Raw genomic sequence first — 21795 nt, 5'->3', positions numbered from 1 at the left:
AACAGAATAGTAAAATATTAGCTCGAATTGATTAAAATAAAATAGTTTTGACTTTGCTTCCAGATCTGATTCTTGGTTTCAGGTTTCAAATTTCAACTTCTCCTTTGACAGTTGTAAAAGCATTTACACAAATGAAAAGGGATATGAAAAGCATTAGATAAATCTTCTCCGGATTCGCCGCAATCCGGAGATGCAAGTGCAGAGATCGGAATCCTCGTCGATTCCGTCCAACAGATCCTCCCTCAGCCGCTCCACCTCCTGCGAGTCAATCTCCTCCGACTCCGTCTCCGTTTCTGTTATGGAATTATCAATTAAGCTATTGCATAGTTGTATACTATGATGCTTAGAGAAGATTAAGTCAAATAGTTGTTATTTTTTAATTACAATAATTGTTTTTGAGTTGTTGACAATATATACAAGTTTTTGACAAGCTGTTGACATTTGATATACAAGCTGATGACATTTTACTATAAGTTGTTGACATTTGATATATAAGTTGGTGACACTATGTCAACTATGGTGCATATCGTGTCAACGGCACATACATGTCATGTCAACTACGGTACATATCGTGTCAACTACACGTACAAGCCATGTCAACTGTGTTACAAGTCATGTCAACTACACGTACAACCATGTCAACTGCACATAGAAACCATGTCAACAACAATTATAAGTCATGTCAACTAGACATACAAGCCATGTCAACAATCCGACACATTAAAACACGAAATGACACTTATACCCCCGTGTTGACATAATGTGATAGCTGTTGACATGTCGTTAATCTTGTGGATTAGTGGCTGAGATTGCATCTCATTTCTCAATTTAGCTAAATAATCTCAACCTAACAGCACCCTATATATATATAACTTTTATAATAAAATGTGAGTGGAATAAGTTGGTGGAATGTGTGACCTACTTACCATTTATGGTAATTGGTAAAAGTGAAATAGGACTCTTAAGTTGGGACAAACGAAAATAGCAAAACATGAGTATATGATTTAGAATATATTCAAGATTTTAATTTATGGACAGGTGTCTTTTTAGATGATTTGTTGAAGCCATGTATATCTATTTTGTTTGCCAACTCTTGCACTCTCCAAAGGTCATTACTCATTACCCTCAATAATATGGCTACTATATATTCGGATATAAGATGGTCATTCTCTATATAGTGGAATAATCAGCTAAACTTTTTTTCTTTCTCATTTTATAAAATCACAATTTCCTTAATAAAGTGGAGTATAAAAGATATTTATTGGCAAACAATTTCAGTCAGCATTATTGCGTCCTTGCATTACATTATCCATTTAACCATAAACTTTTATAACAATATACACTATAGTATTTGATCGATTTGATAGTTCATGAAAACAAATTCTAAGGTAACCCAACTTCTAAATTAAAATCCAGATACTCTGTACATGAAAAAAAAACATTAAAATGGTCACATTGAAATGGCTTATATCTTGAACTTGCTCGTGGCAGAGTTTGTTGCCGATTTCACTTTATATGATTGCATTTCTAGATGATTGTACACTAAAAAATATACCTACAAAATTATAAAGTCTTGACCTAAAAAATAAATAAGTAATGAACAAATCTTAGGCCATCCACAACGCTGTCTCTATACCGTCTCTTAACTACTATTTGAGCACTATTTGAGGGCCCCACTGTCCTTTTTTCCTCCATCTCTTAACTAAGAGACGGAGGCTGCAACGCTCCATCTCTTAACCGTCTCTATACCGTCTCTTAATTACTATTCATTCAATTTAATTTATAATTTTTTTTAAAACCCAATTCAATTTAAACAAACACACTTTATTAAAATTAAAACAATATTACAACTTAACATTAAAAAAGCGAAGACATAATTAAAATTCTAAAAAAATAAAAATGACATAATTTAATATTCTCCGCCAAAGTTTTCCCAAATGTGCTCAATTAGATCCTCTTGGAGTTGGGTGTGGGCGCTAGAGTCGCGTGTCCTTGCCCGAATAGCCAACCGTTCTTGTATAGATGGATGCGCTCCACTTCGCGGCGGACTACTTGCAGTTGAGCTTCCGGGGGATTCGGGGTCGAACCAATTTCCGGCATCGGGTCCTTCGTCTCGGACAATCATGTTGTGCAAGATTATGCACGTATACATGATGTCGACCATGCTCTCCATGAACCACGAACGAGCCGGGGCTTTGATGATGTTGAAGCGCGCTTGGAGAACCCCGAACGCCCTCTCCACATCCTTGCGCGCAGCCTCCTGCTTCTGCGCAAAAAGAGCCTGCTTTGGGTTCGCTGGCCTGCCGCACGTCTTCACGAAGGTCGGCCACTTCGGGTAGATGCCGTCGGCGAGATAGTACCCCATTTTATACCGTCGGTTGTTGGCGACGAAGTTGATGGTCGGCGCTTTACCATCCAAAACTTCGGTAAAGAGGTCGGACTGTTGGAGCACGTTTACGTCGTTGTTCGAGCCAGGGACCCCGAAGTACGCGTGCCAGATCCAAAGTCGGTAGTCGGCAACGGCCTCGAGTACAAAGGATCCATTTGTTTGAGTTGATTGAAGATGGAAATTGGAGTGATAGAGAGGATTTGAGAGGAATAGATGTGTGTTTGTGTTTGAAATGAGTATTGAATAGAATTATTTATAGAGTAAAAAATTAAAAATTTAAAAAATGAAAATAAATATTTAACGGTAATATTACCGTTTGAAAAAAAAATTTTTTTTTTTTATTAAAAATCGATTTTTTTAAAAAAAAATGAATTATTGCGTCATCAGTGACGACGCCCACTCGCGGGCCAGCGAGTGTGGGCGTCACGCACGCATGGGGACGTGCCACGTGTCTCGGGCGCGTGGCGAGACAGCTCGTCTCGTGTCTCTCCGAGACGAGCTACGCGACGAGCCGGTCGCGAGCTGGAGACGAGATGGCCGCTGCAATGCGTCTCGCGGGGGTCTCGTCTCTCCGAGACGAGACGCGAGCCCGGCGCGAGACGCGTTGTGGATGGTCTTATAGTTCCGCCAAGTGTAGGACTACAAAGTCCATGGCAATTTATTTAATAATAATAATAATAATAATAATAATAATAATAATAATAATAATAATAATAATAATAATAATAATAATAATAATAATAATAATAATAATAATAATAATAAATTCTGTGGCAATTTCACACCGAAATATTACTTGTATTTCAGATTTAATGCGATTTATGAGTATTTTAATGCAATTTTGTCAAATGTAATTTCAAAATAGATATTGTTAAATTGCATTCCTGATTACTGTATAAACGAAAATACCGAAACGCGGTGGAGCAATGGGCAACTCAGGATCATCCTCCGACGATCCCCGCTACTCCGCCGCTGCCAGGTTTTCTCACTTATCATTTCGAGATATGCAATTCCAAATATGCTGACAGTGTTTTTCATATCTTCAGAGCTTTTACTCCCAAGGGATTGGATGATTTGAGATCGCTCCACGCATCGCTTGCTGCTCAGTCCGAAACTAACGGACAATACGTCTCTCCTGATGTTTTCAAGGTGCTGTTTCTCCTTCCGCTACAAACAATTTTGCAGTTTCTACGCATATTTCAGGTGATTACGTATGAGCTTGCATATGTATGTATATAGGCGTACATTGGCATCGATGGGCCTTTTGGGGATAGAATTTTCGATTTGGTGTCACAGAAACGGAAGGATCGAAGGCTTACTTTTGAAGACCTCGTTATTGCTAAGGTAATTTTGCAGCTTTAGGGGAACTAATTGTCCTTGAAATTTTTGTTATGGCCTATTATGTTACACACTTTCTAAGAGCTTTGTAGAAAGGATAATTATTTGTTTGTTTGATAGTTAGGAACTTCGCCAGCTTTGGGCACAGGATACTTTGCCTTGTTACTCAGTAGGAGTACTATATAAGAATGACTATGTTATTTGGGGAAGTCTGGTTGGTTACTCAAATTGGGGAATGGAAATTAGGGGCATCACTCTCATTAATGCTGTTTGGTATTGGGGGTTCCCAGAATCAAAATTGTTGTTTGTTAAATCTGATTCCCGGAGTGATTCTTTCCTCAGCCATTACTTGATCAGTTTAAGTACTTGAACCAAGCGCCATAAGGAGAGATTTGATAAATATTGATGTGAGAACAAGAAGCAAAGAAGAATTTAAAATAAAGAGGACTTAATGCAACGTAAATGAAGCCCGACAGAGACAGATTATATTTTATCATCTCATGAAGTGCAACCAAACATAGATTGTGAATGATTATCTGATTGGCAAGCTCTACAAGACGATATGGATGAGTGGATGCTCATATAGTGGTGTTATACATTTACGCTGCAGTGCTAGTTGCTAGAACTGACTTCTTTAAGTAGTAGTACTATTTTTTGGACACTTCAGCGCTATCCCTCTTGTTATCCCAATATAACTGTAGTCTTACAACCTGAACACAAGACTCATCCAACTTTAGGACATGCAGTACCGAAACCCAGGCACAGATGGAGTTAAGTTTATGTTCCCTCTATTTCCTTGTTAATAAAACCTAGGTACAAAATGAATCTCCTTTTAAGTCTTTTTGCAAATAAAATGCACTTAGTTTCATTTAAACCCACAAATGCTCCCCCGCATTAGCTTGTCGCCTTCCTCTACTTTTTTTCCCTTTCTGTGTGCACGTGGAATGTGGGTGGGAGGTGAGTTATTAGTTTTAACAACCTATTAAAATGAGTAGAACATAGGTGTGAGTTTATTCTTTCTTCATGTTTTAGGGGACATATGAGAAGGGAACGAAGCAGGAGATCGAAGAATTCGTTTTCCAAATACTAGATGTATCAGATGATGGTATAGTTGGAAGGTAACAAATGGCATTTCTTACTATAGAGCTCTTTATGTAAATAAACCATTTTTTCCAGTCTAATATTACTATACTTGGTTTTTCCTAGATCTGATCTTGAAGTTGTCTTAACTTCAATGTTCAATAACCTTTTTCATGAAGATGGCTCCGAGCTTAAGCAAATTGAGGCTTTCATTGATTCTGCAAATCTTACTAGTGATAGCATGTCCCTCGAAGATTTCCAGAAATGGTGTGCTCATGTTCCAGCAGTCAGGAAATATCTGGGCAGTTTGTTAAAGCCATCTGATTCAGGTTTCTAGTTATCTATCTCTCTGCACGCCTTCTTTGACGAGGGTACAACTCTGTGTAATAATAGATCAAATTTACCGCAATTGTTATTTTTCCTCATAGCATTCGAGTCTTGTCCATTTGCATGTGAAAAAAGGTTTTCTATAACTACAGCAATCTTTTATCTCTTGCATCATATACAAGTTATACCTCCATGAAAATTGAGTAGTGAGTCTAACTGAGACCAATTTAAAAGCAGTCGCTCTCAGAAACTCATTTCTCGTGTTTGCAGGTACTCAGATTCCAAAGTTTCTTATTCCAGACAATATTGATCGTGGTCAAATCTTGTTAACAAAGGAATATGCTTGGCATATTGGTGGAGCACTCTCCCATCATGATTTGAAGGAGTGGAAACTTCTATATCACAGTGGCGTTCATGGGCAAAGTTTCAACACATTTTTGGGCCATATGATGTGAGTAGCTTGCTTATGACATCATTTTTTAATTGTGTTCTAATGCTTTGATACCGGTCCCAGAGGATAAGCATAGATTTACATGCAATAAGGGACATCAACTGTCTGTGGCACTGACTCATCAAATTAGGTTTTGTATTGAGAACAAATATGTCCACATGCATGCATATCTGAGTGGCTGAGCCCATGACTCTGATGTAATTAGCCGAAAGGCATATGTTTGCTTTTGTATCATTGTAATTTTGAGGAGGGTGGTGGCCAAAATGTGTGTATTTCTGTGTCAGTTTCTAGGTTGCCACTTCTATCTTTGAATAGGGATGGAATTGTAACAGCTCAATTTAATCTGCAGAAAAGCACCTACAGTATTGGTCATCAAAGATAAAGAAGGTTGCATCTATGGAGGCTATGCTTCTCAGCCATGGGAAAGACATCCTGACTTTTATGGGGATATGAAGTCTTTCATTTTTCAATTATACCCAAAAGCAGCAAGTTTCCGGCCAACTGGAGCCAACCATAATATACAATGGGTAAGTATTTGAATTCTCTGCAATGAATCAGTCAATTAGATTCAACATAGGGTACAATATGGCATTACTCACATCCTCAGCATATATTATTTGCTTAAAGTTTATAAACATGGCAGAATAGACCATATCTTGGTTTTCTAGAATCAAAAGAATGTGGTTGAAACTCATAGTCCATGCAGGTCTAGGTATCAAAACTATGTGATGAATTCACCTGACATAATATACACTGCGTTTCTATGGTGGTCACATTATGAAATTTCTTGTTTTTTGCAGTGTGCTGTAGGTTTTAGTTCAGAGAGCATTCCAAATGGCATTGGCTTTGGAGGCAAAATAAACCATCTAGGCTTGTTTGTATCAGCAAATTTTGATCAGGGCCACACCTTTGAGTGCACTACATTTGGAAGCCCATCATTGTCCAAGACCACTCGAATATATCCAGAGACGATCGAATGCTGGGGTGTTGTCCCTGCAGCAGGAGATGATAGGCCTGAAGGTCTTAAAGGCACAGTGCTCGACAGGTTTAAGGAGGATCGTCATATGCTTAATATGGTCGGACTTGCAAATTCAAGCGAATAAATCTTATGCACAAATATGGCCTTGAACGTTGGCATGTTGAGCCTCATAACATATTTTTCTTTAGATGCCAAAACTATCAAGGCCTCCCAGTGTGCAAAATGTTATGCTGTACCAGATCGATTCATGTATAGAGTACGAGAATCTACATGCAATTTCATTGTTTGCTTTGTATGGGTCGTGTTTACATTGGTTATTGTTTGGCTTTGGGCAACTAATTTTCGGCAATCAGTATTCGTAAGAAATTCTGGGTTTGGCTAGAAATCTCTGTAGAATTCACGCTCAATATTAATAATATGACCTACTAAGAGCATCTCCAGTGGGTGGACATCCTACTAGGACATCCCAAAAACACCTCCTGCCACGTCACTAGGACTTCCCATCCCACTGCCACGTCACTAGGACATCCCCTCCTATGTCCGCCCTTCCCACTAGGACATCCCGCAATAAAAAAAAATCATACATTTACAAATAAAACAATTTACATTTACGGAAATAAAATTTGACGTCAACCCCTCCGAGTCCAAACCTCATACATTATTCGAAAAAATTACAAGAAAAATTAACAACTTCATCGGAAAAATTAACAACTTCATTGGAAAAAACATACATGATTCGAAAAAAAAAATTGCATACTAATAAAAAAAAACTTCATACATTATCACGTCAACCCCTCCGAGTCCAAACATCTTCGATGATATCCTGCTGAAGTTTAAAAACGGGACGTCCGACCGGACGTCCGACTGGACGCCACAATGGCGGACGTCCGCCCGCCCGTCGCGCCGACGTCCGAGGACACCCGACGTCCTCACGGGACGTCCGTATCCGACCCTAAACGCCACAATGGCGGACGTCCCGGTCGCCGGTCGCGACGTCCGACCGGATGTCCGACCGAACGTCCGCCATTGGAGATGCTCTAAATAAACATCTGTTCCTTAACATTAACATGGCTAATAATGAGTTAATTTTACATTTACAAGTAAAATTAACAACATAAATACTGTACTAGCAGATATACATTCACTATAGAAAGGCCAACCATAGAATCACAAGTCTAAGTTGGTAGCTGTATTAGAATCAAATTAAAATTCAAAAAGTGAAACAGAGACAAAAAGCGATTCACAAACTAAACTGTTGGGAAATATACTAGTACTAATTTGAAAAGGTTCATACTAACAATGACATAACAATCTGTGGCATCATAAACCCAAGTTCAACAAATGCTTATCACTTATCAGAGAACCAAAATGCCCAAAAAACCAAAATGTTATGGTTCAAAACCAGTAAGCATTAATTGAATACTAGTCCTATAACAATCCTACAATATTTATAGAATTTCAACCATGAAATATTGCAACTACGATTAAAAATATCAGTGTGATTAAATTACTGGCTAGGGCTTTAAAATGTGGTTGGGAGGATGCAACTCCAAAGGGCATAGTCTAGGAAATAAGTGGCCAAAATACAAAATTTATAAAATATGATTGGGAGGGCAAAACAAATTTCATGATATGCAACCTAAAAGAGCATAATCTAGGAAGTAAACAAGATAGGGAATCTAAGCAGCCGCAATCGACAATAAAATCAACACTAAATCAATCATATAATATCAAAATTCATATTAGAAAGATTTAAGTTCACCTAACAAACATCAAATAATCATATTGAAAGCAACAGATGAGTCCGTTCAACACAAGAACAAACAAGGAGTATCAATTATCCGAAAGAGAGATGACCAAAAACATAAACCATAAATTTAACCAAAAAAACTTGATCAATAACGCCTGGCACCTCCTCCACGGCCGTAGCTGACTTGCGGCGCGCCTCCAATAGCCCCATCCTCCTCTCTGAGAACGACCCCTGGGAGATCCTTCATTCCAAGCGACTCCAGCAAATCGACAGTCTCCTGGTCGACCTCAATGCGGTCAACCTTGATCGCCGACTCGTCGGGAACAAAGTCCATACGGCGCTCCCTTTCCTCCTCCTGCAGCTTGAGCGAAATGCCGCGGACCGGCCCCTTCTGGATCCGTTTCATCAGATGGGTTGAAAACCCAGCGATTTTGTTGCGGAGGCGCTTCGACGGGATGATGGCGACCTCTTCCAGAATCTTCTTGTTGGTGTGGAAATCGAGCGTCATCTTCGCGTAGTAGCGCTCGATGACCTGCCTGGATGATTTCTTCACGGTTTTAGTCCTAACGCGACCCATGGCGGCGGGGAGATGGGAGAGTGGAGTGCTGCTGTTAGGGTTTTGCGCTTTGAGGAGACGATTTGCGATTGATTGATTGATTTATATATAAGGGGATTTAGTTAGGGTTTAGCAATGAGGCCCTGTCTTTTATGCTTATTTCAAAATGGGCCACGGGTTCAGCAAATTTATTTGTTCCGCTTCGACTTGGACGAATCGCAATCGGGACCGGTAATAATTTTAATGCTGAGCCCCAAAAAAAATGAAAAAAGCATTTTAATGCTGAGCCCAGTAATGGTAGAACTACAAACTACAGTCTTACTATGTTGCAACACTTTGACACAAATATGAGTGTATAAAGTTAGTATAATATGGGGTTCAATGTTCATTACTTAAAAGTGAAAAATAAATAGAATATTCATTGGTGGACGGATGAATATAACAAAATAAAACGTTTATTGTGAACGGAGAGTATCTCATTGAGTGATTTTATAAAAAAATACCTTAATTAAATCCACAAAATTAAATGTCTTAAAAAACAATTAATTAGCAAAAGGGTTTTATGCATGTTTCCGCGTATTACGGAATACTACTATTTACAATTGATGAAAACGAGTATATGCTACTCTTGTTACCCTATAAGTTGGATTCAACCTTTAAGGCCATCCACAACGCTGTTCCTATAATGTTCCTATACCGTTCCTTAAACCACTATTTGAGGGCCCCACTGTACTTTTTTACTCCATTCCTTAACTAAGGAACGGAACCTGCAACCCTCCGTTCCTTAACCGTTCCTTAAATTACTATTCATTCAATTTCATTTTTTTTTATTTCCAACCCAATTCAATTTAAATAAACACACTTTAAAAAACAAACACACTTTATTAAAAAACACACAACATTAAAAAAAATTACAACTTAAACGTAAAAAAATAAAAAGCACACAATTAAAATCCTAAAAAAATAAAAGTACACAATTTTAATAATTTCATCCGCCAAAATTTGCCCAAATGTGCTCAATTAGATCATGTTGGAGTTGGGTGTGGGCACTAGAGTCGCGTGTCCTTGCACGAATAGATAACTGTTCTTGTATAGACGGATGCGCTCCACTTCGAGGCGGACTACTTGCGGTTGAGCTTCCGGGGGATTCGTCGTCGAACCAATTTCCCGCCTCGGGTCCTTCGTCTTGGAAAATCATGTTGTGCAAGATTATGCACGTATACATGATGTCGACCATGTTTTCCATGAACCACGTACGAGCCGGGGCTTTGATGATGTTGAAGCGCGCTTGGAGAACCCCGAACGCCCTCTCCACATCCTTGCGAGCAGCCTCCTGCTTCTGCGCAAAAAGAGTCTGCTTTGGGTTCGCAGACCCACTGCACGTCTTCACGAAGGTAGGCCACTTCGGGTAGATGCCATCGGTGAGATAGTACCCCATTTTATAAAGCCGGTTGTTGGCGACGAAGTTGATGGCCGGCGCTTTACCATCCAAAACTTCGGTCAAGAGGTCGGACTGGTGGAGCACGTTTACGTCGTTGTTCGACCCGGGGACCCCGAAGTACGCGTGCCAGATCCAAAGGCGGTAGTCGGCAACGGCCTCAAGTATAACGGTTGGGTGGGTGCCTTTGTGGCCGCTCGTGTAGGATCCCTTCCACGCCACCGGGCAATTCTTCCATTGCCAGTGCATGCAATCGACGCTTCCGAGCATCCCGGGGAATCCGTGCACTGTTTCGTGAAGGTTGAGCAGGAACTGACAATCGGTCGTGCTTGGCCTTCGGAGAAATTCGTCGGTGAAGGCTGCCCGGACGCCTTGGCAGAATTTGAGCAAGCACATTCGCCCAGTGCTGTCTCCGATGTGGAGGTATTCGTCGAACATGTCGGCCGTTTGTCCAGTCGCAAGCTGGCGGATTGCTGCAGTACATTTCTGCAGCGTCGTGTGGCTGGGACGGCCGACCGTGTCGAACCCTTCCTGGAAGAACTCTTCCCGGGCTGCCAAAGTATTCGCGATGTGGAGAAATAACGGTTTCCCCATGCGGAAACGGCGACGGAAGTACGTATCTCCCCAAACCGGGTTATCGCAGAAGTAGTCGCGTACTAACCTTGCGGCGGCTTCCTCCCAGTTACGATGGATGTACGTACGGGAGCGTCGTTGGGGCGGCGCGGCTTCTTCCGCCTCCCGTCGTCGATCTTCTTCAAGTGATTCTTCCAATATTTGACGCATTTGTTCATAAGGATCCATTAGTTTGATTAAATTTGGGAGAAGGAAAATATAGTTGATTTGAGATGAAAATTGGGGTGGAAATAGAGAGGAATAGATGTGTGTTTGTGATTGAAATGAGTATGAAATAGGAGTATTTAACGCGGCACGGCATAGGAATGGCGACGGCACGGAACGGCGACGGAACGCACCCCGCAACGCGTGCCGCCGCGGAACCGTTCCGCCGGAACGGCATAGGAACCGCAACGGCACAGCGTTGCGGGTGCCCTAATCCACACCCCCGACAGTCTATCACAATCTAGACCAATCTAACACTATTTGGATTATTATTTCTCCCTCTTTACTTTATTAATTATACATTAAAATTTGTGTCCGAACCAAATATTTATATTTTTCAAGACTAATAAAGAAATACTCCTTTCGTCTCACAATATGAGTCATATTTAATTATGGTACGAGTTTTAAGAAATATAAAGAAAAGTGGATTGAATAAGTTAGTGGAATGTAGGTCTCACGGAGTATTAGTTTTATACTCCATCCGTCCCGGTTGAGTCGGGCACATGTTTTAAGAAAGTGTTTGAGTGTGTAATAAATAAATGTTGTAGTGGATGTTGGGACCCACTTTTTAATTCAGTGTGTAATAAATAAATGTTGTAATGGATGTTGAAACCCACTTTTTAACATTTTTTTTACTTACTTTGTACACATTTTTTATTAGTTTATCCCAACTAAGACTCTTAAAGTGGGACGCCCGAAATTGATCAACCGGGACTCCTAAAGCGGGACGGAGAGAGTAATAAAATGTGAGTGGGATAAGTTACTGGAATATGAAGTATACTTATCATTTATTGTAAAAGTGAAATAAGAGCCTTATTGTGGGACGGAGGGAGTAGTTCATACATTATTATTTATTTTCGTTTGCATAGCAAAATTAGTACTCCGTATTTGAAAAGTATAAACATTTGGTTTACACGAATTTTGATGTATAACAGTAAGAGAGAGATAAATGGACTTCACATTATTAGTAATGTTGTTTAATGAAATAAATTGTAAATAAAATGATGTGTAGAGGTAATGCGCTGTTTAACTATTCTAAAATTAAAAAAGTTCATATTTTCCAAGTATGGAATAATAAGGAAATAAGGCATACTTTTCAAAGACGGAATAATAAGGAAATAAGGCATACTTTTCAAAGACGGGAGGAGTATAACTTTTGTGTATGCAAACTTTATTAGTATTATATTTTCCATCTCTTTTATTTTATCCATTTTCATCTCTTTCAAATGTTTTCTATTTTTTATTAAAATTTTTGTCGTTCATAAATGAGATTATTACGGTGAACAACGAATATTTATTTGGTTGAGTTAAATATAATTGATACTTTTAATCTTAGAATAATATGTACGATTAATTTAATTTAGTCTTCCGAAATAGTAGTATAATCTCGGTTTAATAATAATATTAGTTATAAATAATCCAAATCAATTTGATCTTCAGTAACTGAATCAATTGTTAGAAGAATTTTAGATTAATTTAATCTCATGTACTCATATTTTTAGAAGAATTTTAGATCAATTTAATCTCGTTGTAAGAGCATCCACAATGGCGGCGAGCGGACCGGCTAGTCGATTCCCAGCGCTGGCCGGCCCGCTCGCCGAACCATTGCAGTCGGCCAAAGCCAAATCGGCCAGCGCACGCCGATTCCCGAGCACTGGCCGATGCGCTCGTCGATCGGCTGACCGCCACCGATCGGCGAGCGATCGGCCAGTCGATTTTTTATTTTTTATTATTTAAATTTTCGAAACACTATATATACGCGATTTGCACGTCATTTTCATTCGCACCACTTGTTTTAACGAGTTTTCTCTCTATCTTAATTTCTGTACAAGAGCAACAACGCGAAATGAGTAGCGCGGGTGGTAGTAGTGGTGGGGATGCTGAGGAGTACGAACGGCGAATGAACGAAGAGTTGGAGGCCTATACGTCCCGTGAGATAAATCGGCTGATACAAAGGGCCTTACAGCCGGCGGTACCTCGACCTCGACCCGTTGTCCACCCCGAGCAGTGATTGAGCGGGATCACGTAGCTGCACATCAGCGGCTATATGAAGACTACTTCGCACCGGAGCCGCGGTTCAACGCCAACCTTTTCAGACGGCGTTTTAAGATGAGCAGGGCCCTGTTTATGCGTATTGTTGACGCTTTGGAGCGTCGATATATGTGTTTCCGCTTCAGGCATGATGCGGCTGGCAGACCCGGCCACACACCTATTCAAAAGCGCCTTGCGGCAATCAGACAGTTGGCCTACGGAGGCGCGCCAGACATGTGAGACGAGTACCTCCACATCGGTGAGACGACTGCCCTTGAATGTATGAAGTATTTCTATCAGGGCGTGGTTGAAATATTCCGTGATCAGTACCTTCGAACCCCTACCCCCGAAGACTGTCAGGAGCTGATGCAGATGCACGGGGAGAAGCATGGGTTCCCGGGTATGTTAGGCAGCATAGATTGTATGCATTGGGAGTGGAAGAACTGCCCCGCTGCCCGGAAAGGGTTCTACACGACCGGCTACAAGGGAAAGAATCCCACGATGATCCTCGAGGCCGTAGCTGATTACCGGCTGTGGATTTGGCATGCATAGTTTGGGGTAGCCAGGTCGAACAACAACCTCAACGTCCTCAACTCGTCGCCCATTTTCAACTAGCAGTGCCACGACGTTGGTCCGGCCATCAGTTTTATCGCAAACGGGAACCAGCATGATATGGGCTACTACTTAGCGGATGGGATATACCCTAGGTGACCCGTCTTTGTGAAGACGATCAGGTGTGCATCAGATGAAAGGAAGGCCTACTTTGTGGAATGGCAAGAGTCGGCACGCAAGGACGTGGAACGCGCATTTGGTGTGCTCCAGTCTCGATGGGCGGCAATTAGGGGTCCAACCCGTTTGTGGCATGTCGACTAAATTGCTGATTTAATGCACGCCTGTATTATCATGCACAACATGATTGTCGAAGATGAAGGTGTACAACTGACTAGTTGGGCCAACGACGATAATGAAGCCGGTCCAAGCCACGGTGTGACCGTCCCCAACGTACGAAGTGGAATACCTCACGATGAAGTCGGCCGCCTCCAAGCACATGCCGACATGCGCCAAGTGGAAGCTCATATTCGACTCCAAAAGGATTTAATTGAAGAGTTGTGGGCGTGGAGGACTGCATGGCGTTAGTTTTTTTTTAATTATGTAATTTTTTTTAATGTACCTTTTTTTTCTTTAAATAAAATTATTGCATTTTCTCGTATCTGTGTCGTAAGTTGAATTCTGTATTTTGTGTGATTGTTATTTTTATAATTTTGTTTAATGTGGCTAGCCTATGGCTAGACTATTGCTTGTCCAGTTGCTTGTCTTGATGATGTGGCAGGAGGAGTTTTTAGTGCTGATGATGTAGCAGGAGGAGTTTGTGGCTAGGCTATGGCTGGGCTATTGCCATTGTGGATGCTCTAATACATTCTGTATAATAATGCAGTAGTCCATCTGCTCCATGTTAATAGAGTCATTTTTTTATTTTGGGAAGTTCCAAGTTAATTGAGTCATTTTTATTTTTAGTAAAAAGTAATTCATCTTTCTTACTTTACTCTCTTACTTTTTTCACCATCCATTTAACACACTATTCTTAAACTTCGTGTCGAAATTTTCTCGTATCTGTGTCGTAAGTTGAATTCTGTATTTTGTGTGATTGTTATTTTTATAATTTTGTTTAATGTGGCTAGCCTATGGCTAGACTATTGCTTGTCCAGTTGCTTGTCTTGATGATGTGGCAGGAGGAGTTTTTAGTGCTGATGATGTAGCAGGAGGAGTTTGTGGCTAGGCTATGGCTGGGCTATTGCCATTGTGGATGCTCTAATACATTCTGTATAATAATGCAGTAGTCCATCTGCTCCATGTTAATAGAGTCATTTTTTTATTTTGGGAAGTTCCAAGTTAATTGAGTCATTTTTATTTTTAGTAAAAAGTAATTCATCTTTCTTACTTTACTCTCTTACTTTTTTCACCATCCATTTAACACACTATTCTTAAACTTCGTGTCGAAAATAAATGTCTCAATTGAAAGAAACAAAATCAAGTAATTAATTAAAAAGTAAAGGTCAAAACTGGTCTTGAACATATGTCCATTTTACGATTTTTGTCCTAAACATTATCTTTTGAATTTTTGTATCACAAACATTTCAACTCGGATCACATTTGGTCCAAAACTAACGGTTCCGTTAAATTATAACAGTCAATGTCTTTAAATTGAATTTTGACCGAATTAGAATCTTTAATTGTGATTATTCACTCCCAAATTATATCTTTAATTATTATAAGCAATTTATCATTTAAATCGTGCTCTCTATTCTCTCTCCCATTTCTTCCCCAATTGATTCTCTCTCTACTGCACTAGAAATGAATACCCCTAAATTGGAAAATTCAATTGGTTTTGGTTTGGAAAGTTGAAGAGATTTGGCAGGTGGTGGTTGGTGGAGGGGCACGGTGGTCGGCGCTCGCCTCGACGCTCGTGATCGGAAAAGTTGATTTTCCGCCGCATTAGGATAGCTCATCATCTGGGTTCGACGCTTCTTCTTCCTCAAAGGGGAGGCTCTCGTAGGAGGCGTGGCAGAAGGAGGCAGCCATGATGACCACAGGGCCACGACCGGTGCCGCCGACGATCTGACCCTGGGACCGCAGCGCGTTGGTGCTGTCGCGGGTGCTGCCAAATGTCCCCCCGACTGCCGTGACAGTCGTGCTTTAGGCTTAGGGGTTGTTGTCGTCCGGATTGGGGTGGTGGTTCTGTGGTTGGGGTGGTGGTGCTGCTGGAATGATTGGTGGTGGTGGAGCTGGAGGTCTCAGACGTGGAACGGCGGTGGAAGATTTCTGAATTGCTTGAAAGAAGGAGATGAGCATGACCGAATTTGTTTCACTTTTAATTGAATAAATTATAATATTTAATATTTTAAAAATAATTAGTTTGACTAAATATAATATTTTTTTTTGGAATAATAAAAAAAATATAATCCAAATGCTTAATTTGGTCAAAATTTAATTTAAAGACGTTGAATGTTACAATTTAACAGAACCGATTGTGATTCGAGTTGAAATGTTTGGGATACAAAAATTCAAAAGATAATGTTTAGAACCAAAATAGTAAAAAATCATTTTTGGACTTTAATCTTAATTAAAAAAATGGGATATCTATTAAGCATAGAAGTAAACAGTATGGAAAAATAGCTTCTGCACACCGCAAATCGTGATTGTTAGGCCATCCACAATAGGCGCCCAGCGACCGCCCAGCCGAGCGCCGGCTCTGGGCGGTTCGCTGGGCGATCTATTGCAGCCGCCCAGCGGGCGATTGGAGAGAGAAACCGCGCAGCGCTGGGCGGTGCGCTGGGCGGTCCGTTCGGCGCTATTGCAGCGCCCGGATTGCCCAGCGCACCGCCTAGCGCGAAAAAATAATTTTTTTTTTTCGAAACACTATATATACGCGCTTTGTTCGTCATTTTCATTCGCACCACTTGTTTTAACGAGTATTTTTTTTAAAATTTATGTACTTTTTTTTATTATTGTATTTTTTTTAATTAATGTACTTTTTAAATTATTGTACTTTTTAAAATTTTAATAGTATTATTAAACTTTTCCCGTATATGTCTCGTAAATTAAATTTCGCATATTGTGTGATTGTTAATTATTTCATTTTGTATATATTTGTTAATAGTGATGTGGATATTAGTGGCTAGGCTATGACTGGGCTATTGCTGGGCTATTTGCTTGTTTTGATGATGTGGCAGGAGGATTTTTAGTGCTGCTGATGTGGCAGTGACTGGGCTATGGCTGGGCTATTGCTGGGCTATTCCTATCGTGGATGGCCTTAATGTTGCCATTTTCGAGGGCAAAGCAATTAGCCCTGGCCTTCTACTGCTTGCTGCGAAGATTAAACTCGGAAATCTGCTCTTTTTGGTATTTTCCTCACTTCATTTACTCTATGCGCTTATGATTTCACCGTCTCGCTGAAAATTAGACTGTTTGGGTTCGGTTGTGTAGCCGATCGCTACCTCGACGCTATCTGAGCTAGTTTAGCAGAAATTTATGTCGTAATCATGTGGATTGTGCATAAACTTTTGCGCTGTTTCTTTTCTGATAGTATTTGTTTTTCTAACTCTATTTAGATTGTGTAAGGTGTATAATTTCTGGAACGTTTGTGGATATATGAAATTAAAAGATTTAATAATATGTTAGATGTATCCAGGTGTGGTTACATTATTATTTAGGATTGATAATATAGATGCTTGAGTATTTTTATTCTCCAATGCAGCCCTTACTTTCCCCACTGGATAATGATTCAAGCCAGTAGACTCAAATTGAATATTAACCAATAGATTAGCTTATCCTATTTTACTATATCCAGGCTAATCTTCAAGAGTGAACACCCCCTTAAGGGTATTGTTGTGCATTGAGTAACAATTGGCGAGTTGATTCGTGATTCACTTGCCAATAAATGCTTAGGAAGTTGGAGAAATAATCTAATTCAGTTTAATTAGGAACATATAGGTCGTTGGATGAAGGAAAGCGTTGGAGTTTACTGCTTTTGTTCAGTGCAAATTGTGAACAAGACTTTTCCTTGATCACCCTACACTCCTAAATACGCATTTCACCTGATTGATTGGCTAGGGTTAGTGGCATTAGATTTAGATAATTAAAGCTTCAAACTCAATAGTTGATACCAGATAGCTGAAGAAGAGTGGCCTCAGCAGTTGGTGCTTCCTGTTAACTCAATTTTGTGCGTTATGGGTTTGAATATGTTCTTTTTCGACACAACACTTTCATAGTATTTTCTATGTTTAAAAGAAATGATTGGGAGATACTTGAATGTGATTAGTTTCATCTATTTCTAATTTTTCCCTCTTTATTCAAAAATCTATCAGAGCACACCTAACTTGCTGATTGGTTTGAGTTTCCATTGGAGCGATCACTTTGCCATCTTAAGTTTCTTTGCTCTGCATCTAGAACAAGAGTATTTTGGAAGTCACTTCTCTTCAGATAGAGGCTACAATTAACTTTCTTTGGTACAAGATGATTTTGGAGATGCTAGTCATTCAACAACATTTAGTTGGTTTCAATGCTGTCTTGTTTGAAGACACTGCCACCACAAGGTAAACTCTCATAACTCTCTCCAAGTCCCATGAATCTGGAAAATTTAAAGCGTCAAATAGAGAGAATTGTTCAACCCCAGTTCTTCGTGAAGACATAAAGACATATAGCAAAAGATGCAAAAAAGCAGGATTATCAGACCAAAATTAGAAGATCATGAAAAATACTCCATATCCTTAACCCTCCAACCAACTGACCAACTCAAGGACCATTCAATAGGGTTGTCAGTACCACTGAAATCACTTTTCCTTTTTTTCTAAAATCTGCTCTGATACATTGTCCTTGTTTAATTCCTAAAGTTATACTATCATCTGACTGTTATAAATCACAATTCAGGTGATTCCGTTGAGAATACCCCTAGGTCAAGTGCCCGCACCTTTCAAACTATTGACCTTACTCGAGAATACACTCTTACAGTCCGTACAAGTTCTTATGGTGAGATTCTGAGTACCTTTGACCCAACTGTAGATAGTGAACATTTGGATGGTATTCAGGGAGACAAGTTGTTGGAACAGGTTCTTCAACCAAGCCGTGAGTGTGTTCAAGAGACACTTTCCATTATTAGCGCCAGCCCACTTACTGATATTGTTGCTACGTACTTTGATCATAGTGAGCAAACTTCTCGTTTATGCTTCCTTCTCTACCAGAAAGTCCACCAGGATCGCCTTGCATATGCTCCTATACATGATCTTCTTAATAACCTTCCCCTGGAGGCTGGAGTTTGATTCTGACTCATATTCACTCTCTGATTCCCAGTGCAACTTGGCGTATAATGTCTTTCTCCAGTTTGACCGTCTTGAAAATCCCTTCATCTCTAATGCTTCACAGAACTTTGATGATATGCGCCAGCGCTTCTCCCAGCTCACTCACGGGCTTAATCATCACCCAGTAAAGCCAAGGTCAAGGGTCCATCTTCCACACTATCGTTCAGCACAATCAGCCTTGTGTTTGATAGCAACTGCTGCAGGTATGGCCAAAACAGCCATAGCAATGGCTACCAATGCGCTAGTTGCCCTTGCTGGGAGCCCCATTTGTTTCGCTCTTTTCCCTTCTAATATGATTAAGAAAGAAAGAGGTAACCTTGTTCTGCTTGATGAGGCATCAAGAAGTGCTTATGTATTGCGCAGAGATCTAGACACCATTGATTGCATGGTTTCCCATCTATACGAAGATGTTGAATACGACAAGTTCTCTATTCACCATGCATTGGAGAGGGAGATGGACAAGTATCTCATTCAGCAGGTACTGAATCAGCTCCAGAGAAACCGTCCAAGTTTTATGGAACGGCTTATATATCTCGAGGGAAATTTGTTTCTCTGTTTTGATGCAATAAAACAGACCAGATCATGTATTCTTCAAAAGATCCATCCGCATCAGCTTCCAGACTGATTGCACCAGAGCAAGATGAGAACTTTCTTGTGAAGATATTCGCGACACCAGACATGCATGCATGATGGCCCCACCATTGGTGTGTTCGGACTGCACAAGCTTGGCCAGCCGTATCACCTGCAATTTCCACAAGATCTATGAACCTATTCTGTCAACATCTTGCAGATCATCTAGGTAGGAGGAATGATGATATTGTTAATACAGGAAATGACAATCTATGTAAGTTGGTTGTGCTTTGGATGACAGTCTGCGAATCTGATCGTCTCGACATGCTATTGTTGTTGCTCGAAGGATCGGAGAGATTATTGCTTTCGGGACTTCCTCTTTCAAAGGTGTGCATTGTCAGCTATGCAAATAACATATTCAATACCAGTTATGTGACATTAATTGATAATACACTTTTCAAGCACACTTAGATAACATTGGCCATTTTTCTGTTTCACACACTCGATTCTTGAATTTTAGCTATAGCCTATAGGTCTGATATTGTGGTTGGAGAGTTTGATTCGATATTAATGGTAAGAAGTTAGTTTTAATACGCTCAACAAATAGGTTTCCAGTTTGTGTATATTTATGATGACATGTGAAACCTGATGCATATGATGGTGCAATTGATGCATATTTTTTATAGTGACTTATTTCTAAACCAATTTGAATCATCAGTGATTTCTCGAAATTATTTAGCCCCCAGATAAGTATTTTGGAGGCAATTATTTTCATACATGATGTTTTACAGTTGGATGAGAGTTGGTGACATGTAGGTAGACGAGTAAATGAAATGAGAGATAATTTAACCACGATTTTAAAACCATGCATGATTATTGAGACGAAATGGGGTTAAATATAGACGGCAGGGTGTCATTAATATTATTGTTAAATTAGTCATTATTATGTATGCGATTGTTCGAAATATCAAATCCACAGCGCTTTTCAAATTGGTATGCTCTATTATTGCACATTGTTGTAGTACTGCTAACTTTTTTTCTCCCTCTAAAATGATATACTATGAAAAATAATAAGAAAGTAGTAATGTGAAAATGGACTTTAAATGGATACATTATGAGACTCTCAATACCATTTTATATATACGCTTAGAGACTTCTTATGTTGGGGAAAATTTACTATAATGAGACGGTTACTTTTACTATTGAAATCTTTGTCTATTCGGAAGTTCTCAAGTTGTAATTACTAATGGTAAAAAAGAGAGATGAATCTTGATATGTTTAAAACTTAAATAGCAATACTCCTCAATATCTCAGAGACATTCACAAATTCATTCCATTTTTCATAATATACCTTTCTTAGAGGATCCTTAACCCTGGCCCGGATTCAGGCTTCAAGTCCCCTCCACATCATCATTTCTTTAAATTTAAGTCCCAGACCACAACTGCTCTAACCATGCAGGCCCCAACGCAGGCCACAACTACTAAATTGCACTATTCACAACTTCAACCTATTTTACTAGTAAATGCAATACGTTGGACAATTCAAATCGGGAAAATACATTGTTCAGTAGAAATTAAAATTACAAATCCTAGACAAAGCAAATTAAAAATCCTAAAAAATAAAAATACAAGTCATACATTTTTTTTAAAAAGGATAAAACTACTACTTCTTCATTTGTGCGCGAAGATAGACGATCATCTCATGGTGCAATTCGAGATCGAACTCCAACATTTTCGAGGTATCCCTCGATGTCAACTCTGTCAGCTGGCTCATCCGCCAGGTAATACTCATATCCGACATAGAGTCGGCGATCTTATCCAGAGACTGATTGGGCTGCGTTGGCGGCATAGCGGAGTAGCTCGCAGTTGCCTTCCCCTTCGCTTTCCTCTTTGCCATCTTTGTTCCCATCGGACGCCTTTGAGTGCTAGGGGATGAGAGGAAGACGTCGTCGTCTGTCACGTTGAGGTCGATCGTCGGACCTCCTTCGCTCGAAGAGTAGTGTCCGGCGGCGGAAACTTTGGTTCTCTTCGGCGCCCCACTTGCCGCAGGTTCTGCCCCAGTGGTGTACTTCGGGCTCTTCTCGACAAGCTTCCAAACGTCGAAGTACTTGAAGTGCTTCTTAACGTCAGAGAAGAAATTCGCCTTGGCCTTTGATAAGGCTCGTTTCATGCATTTGTTTTGGATCTAAATTCT

At 40.0% G+C, this 21795-nt stretch overlaps 2 protein-coding genes and 1 pseudogene across 2 annotated transcripts; 2 read left to right on the top strand and 1 right to left on the bottom strand.

The window, feature by feature from the left end:
* The first annotated feature begins 3251 nt into the window (after nucleotides 1-3251).
* Nucleotides 3252-6949, top strand: LOC121762762 (MTOR-associated protein MEAK7-like). The gene is made up of 8 exons (XM_042158750.1): nucleotides 3252-3368; nucleotides 3436-3538; nucleotides 3629-3733; nucleotides 4760-4845; nucleotides 4934-5136; nucleotides 5405-5585; nucleotides 5935-6112; nucleotides 6386-6949. The coding sequence occupies exons 1-8, from the start codon at nucleotides 3316-3318 to the stop codon at nucleotides 6686-6688; spliced, it is 1212 nt and encodes a 403-aa protein (XP_042014684.1). The 5' UTR covers nucleotides 3252-3315; the 3' UTR covers nucleotides 6689-6949.
* A 1335-nt stretch (nucleotides 6950-8284) lies between these two features.
* Nucleotides 8285-8964, bottom strand: LOC121762948 (40S ribosomal protein S17-like). The gene has a single exon (XM_042158977.1). It carries the CDS (start codon nucleotides 8889-8891, stop codon nucleotides 8460-8462), a length of 432 nt encoding a protein of 143 aa, XP_042014911.1. The 5' UTR covers nucleotides 8892-8964; the 3' UTR covers nucleotides 8285-8459.
* Nucleotides 8965-17084: 8120 nt separating this feature from the next.
* On the top strand, nucleotides 17085-20306 carry LOC121761252 (annotated as a pseudogene).
* The last annotated feature ends 1489 nt before the right edge of the window (nucleotides 20307-21795 follow it).

This window comes from Salvia splendens, chromosome 13, assembly GCF_004379255.2.
Source record: "Salvia splendens isolate huo1 chromosome 13, SspV2, whole genome shotgun sequence".
Taxonomy (NCBI): Eukaryota; Viridiplantae; Streptophyta; class Magnoliopsida; order Lamiales; family Lamiaceae; genus Salvia; species Salvia splendens.
The sequence above is the reverse complement of the archived record's forward strand: the minus strand, read 5'-3'. Positions and strand labels throughout refer to the sequence as shown.

Excerpts from the sequence above, each read along its gene's own strand:
- LOC121762762 (XM_042158750.1), top strand. The coding sequence starts at position 3,316 with ATGGGCAACTCAGGATCATCCTCCGACGATCCCCGCTACTCCGCCGCT. Across the intron at positions 3,539-3,628 it reads TCTCTCCTGATGTTTTCAAG|GCGTACATTGGCATCGATGG; the intron begins GTGCTGTTTCTC and ends GTATGTATATAG. Across the intron at positions 6,113-6,385 it reads CCAACCATAATATACAATGG|TGTGCTGTAGGTTTTAGTTC; the intron begins GTAAGTATTTGA and ends TGTTTTTTGCAG.
- LOC121762948 (XM_042158977.1), bottom strand. The coding sequence starts at position 8,891 with ATGGGTCGCGTTAGGACTAAAACCGTGAAGAAATCATCCAGGCAGGTC.